This window comes from Centroberyx affinis, unplaced genomic scaffold (assembly GCF_046629955.1).
Source record: "Centroberyx affinis isolate AG114_WGS23_722 - 3 ecotype Tasmania unplaced genomic scaffold, CSIRO-AGI_Caff_v1 ptg001129l_1, whole genome shotgun sequence".
NCBI classification, from domain to species: domain Eukaryota; kingdom Metazoa; phylum Chordata; class Actinopteri; order Beryciformes; family Berycidae; genus Centroberyx; species Centroberyx affinis.
Genome location: NW_027279668.1, coordinates 422,501 through 431,006, shown reverse-complemented (window position 1 = coordinate 431,006; position 8,506 = coordinate 422,501). Strand labels below are relative to the sequence as shown.

Sequence of the window (8,506 nt, the reverse complement as noted above, 5' to 3'; positions counted from 1 at the left end):
TCTGTGGGTGTGGGTCTGTGTTTTTGAGGTGTGTGGGGATAATAATAGGTACTATCAAGGGCCGGAGTTGACAGCTGTGTACACAAAAGAGAAGTGAGTTATAGTATTGAATTAATGTTTTATGCTGGCAATCTGCTATGCCCTTTTCATATTTCCAGGTTGTTGGACCCAGACTGTCACTTTGGTAACCAAGCTACAAGACTTGATTGATGGTTTCTGTGAGAGCCAGCAGCTCCTTTGTCCAGATCTCTCGAGGGAGGGTGTGGTTAGGCAGTTTGGACATATACTGACTATTGCTTGGGAAACATTCATGGTTTTGTTAGTAAAGGGTGTAATAACAGGGGAAACAGTCCTTATTCTTCCTGGCAGAGGCAAATTCATATGGTAATGAAGCGAGAGAGAGCGAGAGAGACCGAGCCCCGCCCTTCTCCTGTTGTGGAACAAAAGTGGCCAGTCTCGTCTCTCCCAGCTGTAAAATAACCGCCCAGTTTACCAACCGCTGGTCCCAGTATCCACCCACTGTCAACACAGGGATCCGCCGAGGTTTCCGGACACATCACTGATCAACATCATCCAGCCGGACTGACGAAAGCGCACCAGGCGTCCATGTGTTGCGCGCTTTAGTCCACTTGAAAAAATTGTACCTACTTAGACCAGACTCGCCAGACTAGACGCATCTCGGCAGATCTGCTGTGTGTTGTCAGTAATCATGCAGGGAAAAGCAACATTTGTCAGCCCGTTCCACAGACCGCGGTGTCTGGCGGCAGCGGCGCCGGGGGGGAAAGCGAAATTAACGCACCCGGGAAAGGCGATTTTGGCAGGTAAGTTGATCATTTGGCACACGGATGAGTGAGTTGGACAAAATTTCACTGTACACGCCTGTACCGTGTATACAAGCGAACATGAGTGGAGTCACTGGGTTGTGACACAAATGTTACAAGACAGTATTATTGTTTCTGATACTTTGTCTCCTGTTTGTTTTGGTGAACTATAGGCGTAGAGTGTGCATTTACATTTTAGAAACAGACTATATAATTATCACAGCTGAACTTTAAAACAGCATGCAGCTACTATAGGAAACAAATGGCACACAATTCCTGTAGTAATAGGCTGTAAGGTCAATCACCATTCAGTACCACAGACACGCTGAGAGTGCTTATAGAAATATTGGAATAATATAGTGATTTTTCCTTAATTGTGCATTGTAGTTTGCAGACATCATGATTGTATATGCGACTCCTGAGTGTGTTTAATAACGATACACTCACCAAAAAAGTAACGTGCCAATTATTACAAACTACTGGAATCCCCAGAGACGTATACAAAACTAAACAGAATTACCACGCCACTTAACAGGGGTTCATATTGTTATTCTGTTCTGTTCTGTTCTGTTCTACATATATTGTTATATTGTAGGCATGCTTGATTTTTTGTTATATAATTCATATGGGGATCCAATATTCTGCCTCATATAGTTACTATATGTAACTATATAATAATCCATTAAGTCAAAAGAAATAATTATTCTATCCTTTGGTAATCTTGTTCTATATATATAGTTAGTACAATGTTGGAACAAGATTACCAAAGGATAGAATAATTCTTTCTTTTGACTTTATGGCTTTTTTCTGGGATGACCTGGGATAACCTGGGCGTTTCTTTCTCTAATGACACGTTTCAGATTCCACTTTGGGTGATGCTGAGCCTGAAATTAGTAGTTAGTAGTTAGAGTTAGAGTTATACAGAGAAAGTGTAAGCTACAATTTCTGTTTCTAAGGATAGGCAATGAGCTGGTAAAACAACTGGTAAAAAATGTTTAACTGCAAAGGTAGGCCACCCAATTTCCACTCCCTACTGCCACTTGCATCTAATTGATTAATCATCCTTCAGACCAGTGCAGTTGACCATGTTGATCCTGTGTTATCAGCCCTAGAAGTCCACTAGAAGCTGTTGCAATGTAAAACATAACAAAACAACTGAAGTTAAATGGCCTTGAGAGCTCAGCGCCCAAGAAGAAAGCAATTTTCTTCTTCTTCTGTCTCTCTGTTCTGGTAAGCAGGCGCCCTGTAGCCTCAAACTGTCATGGTCAAATCTGGAGTGCTGCGCTGACAGGATTTTATCACTCTAATCTAAAGATCACCTCTAGTGCACTTTACATAATGCTGTTAGAGTGGAGGGATGCAAAAGGCCATTCAGCAGGAGGGGACGCTCACTCCTTTGACAATACTGCAGTGATTCCACCAAGGTCCCAGGTTGTCTGTGGGGCAAGAATCAAAGACTGCAAAGGACTGTGGGAATGAAACACAAGAAACGTTGACGTTATTGTATCAGTTTATGAAATCTAGATAATAAGTATCTATACTGTCTTCTCACTGTTTCAGTCATAGTTGTTTTAGTCATTTCTGTGATTCAGTGGCTTCCCCCTGCTTCTGTGCCGGACATGACCCCCCCCCCCCACCCACCCACCCACCCCGACCCTGTGCCGGTCACATGTTGAGATGATCAGGGTGTGACAGGTCTAGTTAATGAAGAGGCTCTCAGAGGTGCTGTTGTAGGCTACTAGGACTATAAGATGACAACACCACTATTGATTTCAGCTGTGTCTGTTGGCTGTAGTTACATGCAGAATATTTTATCATTCTGAATTGAACTGTTCACACAAATGCTAAATGAAGTGATATGATAAGGTGCGTTTACATGCATCAAAGCAGGTAATCAGAATAAATGTTGATGAGAATGTTTTAGACTTTTCATAATGTCGGAGTGAACGAACACGTACAGAAGGAATATCATGTGTCCCAACCAATTAAAGTAGTCGGTTTACATGGTGAAAACTTTCTGATTCTTATTAACTTTCTAATTCTGAACAGCCTAGTCTGTTCCATTTGAGGCATTTTTATTCTGCTTGGCCTATTATTCTGATTATTAATGGAATATCAGCCTCCATGTAAACCCAGACACTTGAGGTGTTGCAGCACTAACCCAGAAAAACAGAACAGTGTATCAAAAATGATAAAAAAAAAAAAGGATTATAAAAATGGATAGAGCTGTTATGATTTGGTGATCAGTAAGATTAATGAAAAACTCCAAAACAGACTTTTACTATTAACTCCTATATATATTTTAGTTCACAACTTTTGCAGTACAGCATGCCTTTGTATGTTTTGCCATCTCCCTTCTCCTGACTCATGTCCTCCAATCAGCCGCTGAGGAATGGAAATGGGCCCGTGGTGTGACCTCTCCCCTCCCCCATCACTCTCAGTAGCCTGATAGACTGGATACGGTGCCTTGCTCTGCTCTCCTCCCCTCTCTGTCTCATTTAGCTCGTCTCAAGCCTGTCTGGCCAGTTTTGCAACTACGGCACTATTGCATTCTCTCTCTGTCTCAACTCTCTGCCTCCTCTTCTCCCTCTGACTCCTCCCAGCCTCACTGTCAAGAAAGTATTGATTTCTTACAGTTTTCTAGAGGTTTTGAAATGAAATGTGAGCATGTGCACGCGCGCGCGTGTGTGTGTGCTGCAACACCGGTACTTGGTGTTGATGAAATTATAGCTTTTGGACCAGAGCTCTACTCAGATGACTCAGCGATAGACGCAATCAAGTAAACTGTTCCTTTGTGTGTGACCTGAGATATTGTCCATCAAAACCTGCAGCGAGTGGTTTACTGTGCCAGGATACAAACTCCTCCTGACACAAAGTGTGGCACTTCATAAATCCCATCGACACCTCTCCCAGTGCTCTGACATGCTGATGCTACTTTAGATTTATCTGTTATATTTAGCTGTATGCCTATGTGGAGAGAGAGAGAGAAAGAGAGACAGTCACTTATATAGGCCCAAAGGCTCTGAGTAGACAAAGCAAGAAGTGGGAGGTCAAAGCTTAATGGATTAGAGAGCCTTCATTTCTAATAGTACCTAGGCAATGGCAAGGAGGGCACATTTCCAAAGCTCTTAGAGGTATATGAGCTCTTTCTCTGCTCCCATTGGTTAGTTCAAGCCTTCTTCTTCTCAACAGCCAGTGGTCATGACTGAAGTTGAGACACAGAGGGAGGGAGATAGTCTTATCTGTGTGGCCTCGGGGAGAGAGAGAGGTCTAAATGGGTCTCTGGTCTTGATTTGCCGTCTGTTTGTGCTTGTGCATGCCTTCACTGTTGTGGCTTTCATTTATAAACCGTGCGTAACCCTGTCTGTTCAGGAGAGAGGCAGGTCAGAGAGGCAGAGAGAGGCACGGAGGGAAAGAGACAATGCCTTTGCATCACGATTTCATCATTGATTTGATCTGAATTTTCTACTGAGACGGGCTTGTCTTGTATCTCGCCTTTTTCCTCGTTCTCTTTTGCCCGCTCCCCTCCCTTCAGTCTCTCTCTCCTGTCCCCTCAGGGCAGCCAGTTAGGTTTTCTGAGTGGCTGTCTCCTCTCAGGCTCAGAGGGCTCATCAAAGTGTGCGCTCACTCCCTGTTCGCTCACAGTACAGACGACACGCAGTCCACTCTCCTCCACAGCTCCGCTCCTCACAAACCCCGGGTACCAGGAGGAGAGACAACAAATCACAAGGCACTGCTCTGCAATTCTTCAGTGTTTATCAGCTAGATGTCAGTGTAATGCGTCTATGGACACACAAACAGCATCGTAGATTATAGTACATAATTTAGATTAGAGACAGCACAGTATTATATTTACAGTCTCATGTAAGATCACAAGTTCCTTGGAGGCTCTTAGCTCCTAGCAGCCTTGTTAGCGTCTGTAGACACTGTTTGACAACAACCTGTACGCAGCTGTCCTGCCCATGCAGATCTGTATACTGTCTGTATACCGGAGGATCCTAAGCAGTTAAAACTGCTGCCATGTAAAATTAATCAACATCCCTCCTGTAATTAAGCATCAGTATAGCGTCAGGGAATGTTGTTTTGGACAGAGGAAGCCTAAAAGGCCAGACGTTAGATGAATAATTCTTTTCATCTTTTGCGTGAGGCAAACAGAAATAGTATGGCTCTATTAATAAGCTACCTCATGTTTGAAGTACATCAGTCCTCTGGCTACGCTCTCCATTTGGACTGGGGATGTGGACATAACAACATCTCTTCCTCAGATTCTCTCCTGTATTCTCAGCCCTCCAGAAAAAATGTATGTCTTAAGGAGAAAGCTAATAATCTAAATAAGGAACATCTGGATGAATAATGGATAAATTCAGCTGCAAAACTGCTTATTAATTTGTTGGCATGCACATAACACACACATACATAGACGTGCACTTATGCACATGTAGTGGAAAATCATGCTTATAGCTTATAAATACACACACACGCACGCACACAAACACGCACATGGATACATTTGTTGTTCAGTGTTTTGGCTGATTTTTTTTATAGTCTGAATTGAATTTAACAGGAAATGCACTCCCTCAAAAATGATTCCTTATTTTAAGATTTGCAACACCGCAGCTGCTGAAGAAGGCAGCAAGCTGGAGTGTCTGGCTCTGTCACTAGTTAGAAAATCTCGATATTTTGAAGGAAATGAAGCTGAATGAATTGAGTTGTCTTCAGTGCGGCCTTGATCTTCAAAAATGTTTAGAACCCGACAGATTCTGAGATTAGTTTCATGTTTTTACGCTGCTAGATTGTCACTTCTTCCTAAAAAATAGGAAGTTTCTTCATGGACCAGATGTGGGGGATGCTCATTAGGATCGCTGAAGCAGGCAGGACAGGATTTCAAAAACTGTTCCTCCCTCCTTCCCTCTCTGTGTCTCTGGCTGTCTGCCTGCTCACCTGGCTGCCTCTCTGCCTCCCAGGAACACTCGCTGCTTTTCAACAGAGCTGCAAGGAGAGAGGTTGTGCATTTGCGCGTGCATATGTGTACATGCATGAATGTGTGTGTGTGTGTGTGTGTGTGTGTGTATGTGTGTGTGTATGTGCTCACATGTAAACTGAGTGGCAGAAATGCGAGCAAGGACCCAGCTGTGAAGTCTGTAGGGTGTTGATTAAACTATAAATCTCGTCCTGGCAGAGAGAGAGAGAGGGAAACAGACTGTGAGAGAGGGTTACCTTTGTCCAGTACATCAAGTTAGTCAGCCAGTCTGTCTGTCTGATTTAATTAACAAAGCTGACAAAGCTGCTATTTTGCTTTTTAAATTTTCAAGAAGGGAGGCAAGTAGTGTCATAACGGTTTTGTGTACCAAGACTTTGTAGAAACACATCTGGCACCATGCTGTTTTTTTATTGCCACTTTGGCTCTGTACAATATCACTCCAATGCCATTTCTGTTTCCAAACATAAAATGACAGATTTCATTGCTTTCTGTGTAATAGCAAACACCAAAGACCTGGGTGAATGCATCGATTTTATGGCAGGCTGAGGAGAAGAGTGGCTGCGGGATGAGGAGAGAGGAAGGAAGGGACCGGGGAGAGAAAAATTAAGAACAGGAGAGGAGAGTGCGGTTGTGAAGATAAAGATTAATGGCATATTTTGCTGTTGTATCTACCCACGTTTGGCAGCTGCACTGGAGTCATTTAAGGTTTCATCTTTGAACGCGTCTGTTGGTGTGTGTGTGTGTGTGTGTGTGTGTGTAATGTATGTGCGACGGTGTCAGTGTGTGTAGGCTACGTAATGGACTAGAAGACAAACAAGCTGCCACGACTCTGCCAGCGCTCTGTGTGAGATGAGGATTGATCATGTATGCTGCATCTGTAACGGTTGCTAAGTCACTACCTCTTAGCGGCTCCTGGTCAGCCTTCACACGCGGCACCGTTTCAGAGGCAGCACTGTCTTGGCTGAAGCAGATGAATGAGGCGTATTGTTCCTTCTTCCCCAAGACACACTGACCCATAGAGCCGGGATCAGCGTGGTTGGAATGGAGCGTCATAAACCTCATGTGATCCTTCTTAGGTCTTGGCTGGGCAACATTTGCTAACTCCGCTAGGTTTAGAGGAATTAGAACTAACTTCCCTGGCGATCAAAGTTTAAGTGTGTGTGTGTGTGTGTGTGTGTGTGTGTGTGTGTGTGATCACATGAACATCATCATTCAGCTTTGGCCACTACACTGAATGAACAAAATATGAATGACACTTACTCTTTTCACTAAGTACACTGATGAGGTGAATCCAAGTAAAAGCCATTATCCCTTTTTGATTTCCCTTATTAAATCTATACCAATCACAAAGGAGGAGATGCAGATGAAGAGAAGCAGATGAGTTAGAGAAGCATTTTTAAACTTTGACACACAACTGAGATGTGGATTGTGCAAAAGGGTCTGCAACTCATTATCAGGACGATATCCCTAATATTTTGTACATTCATTGTATAGGGAAAGCAATTGCATTATCCCGTATCAAGTTGGTATGTTAACGCCAGCCACTTAAAATCCTCCCATGTCTATATGTCATGGGTTAAATATATATATTTTATCTGAAGTGAATGCACTGCTGCTAGGTGCTGCAGTGATAAAGGCTTGCTTGGTGTAAGGCGGTGGCCGCGGTGAGAAGTGGGGCGTGCCAAGTCATAGAGCTGAATATTTGTATTAGACAAAAACCAGAAGCGAAGGAGCGCTGAACTGGGACATCAGTGTAGAACGGACAGGTGCTGTTTGGATGCTGGTAACAGCTGAGTCGGAATAGGCCAGTGCTTGGGAAGTTTTTGTAAATATACATTAAGATCCAGTAAAAATAAGGATTTTCCAGCAAAAAAAAAAAAAAAAAAATGTCCAAGGCGCTGTGAGTCATTGCAACCACTTCCCATTGGAACTACTTCCCTAATGAAGGCCAGACTAGGACTTACCATGTGAAATAAAGGCAATTTAATTTTTGCAATGAGACAGAGCGCCTTGGGATTTGTTTTTTGCTGGGAACTACAGGTTTGCATCGGCCTATTCTGACATATTTGTGTGTCTATTCTGCTTTCCAGGCTTGGCACAGAAACACATCACCTAACTATTTCTCACAATTAACCTGCAGAGTTATGAATGTGTGGCACTGGAAGGGTTTTAAGCAGAATTTCTTTCGTCTATTTGCAGGCATGTATGTATTCGCCCGTCACTGTCACTGCATGATGTGTGTATCTGCCTCGCCCCGTTGTGCGTGTGTGTGTCTGTGTCATTGAGTTAATGGAGGGTCTTGGCCCGGGTAATGGAGCCCCTCCCCGCTGGCAGAGCAGCTAATTTAATTAATGTCAGCCTTCTCTCTATCCTCTATCCTCCCTCCTCCCCTCGTGACTCATCCGTATTGTGCATTAGCCTTGCTTTTAGACACTTGTCCTCATCTACTGAACTCACTGACTGTGCAGGCTTTCAGGCTACACACTACACCTTTTTTTCTTTCTTTCTTTCTGTCTTTCTTTCTTTCTTTCTTTCTTCTTTCTTTCTTCTTTCTTTCTTTCTCTTGGCACAAAACCTCTCTTCTCTTTTTTTATCATGTCTGTGTGTATTGACTCACTGTTCATTCATCAAACAGTACAGTCGCTGTTCAGTTTGTCCGTGGCGGAAACTGACACATTTTTCATTCATCTTTATCCAGCTCATT

General features: G+C 43.3%; 1 protein-coding gene across 1 annotated transcript in view; it reads left to right on the top strand.

Annotated features, from left to right (window-relative positions):
- Window positions 1-572: 572 nt before the first annotated feature.
- Window positions 573-8,506, top strand: part of LOC139647873 (tricarboxylate transport protein B, mitochondrial) — a 19,446-nt gene continuing 11,512 nt past the window's right edge. The window contains exon 1 of the mRNA XM_071523864.1: window positions 573-821. Coding sequence (XP_071379965.1) covers window positions 710-821 — 112 coding nt within the window. The 5' untranslated portion in view covers window positions 573-709. The remainder of the gene's footprint in view (window positions 822-8,506) is intronic.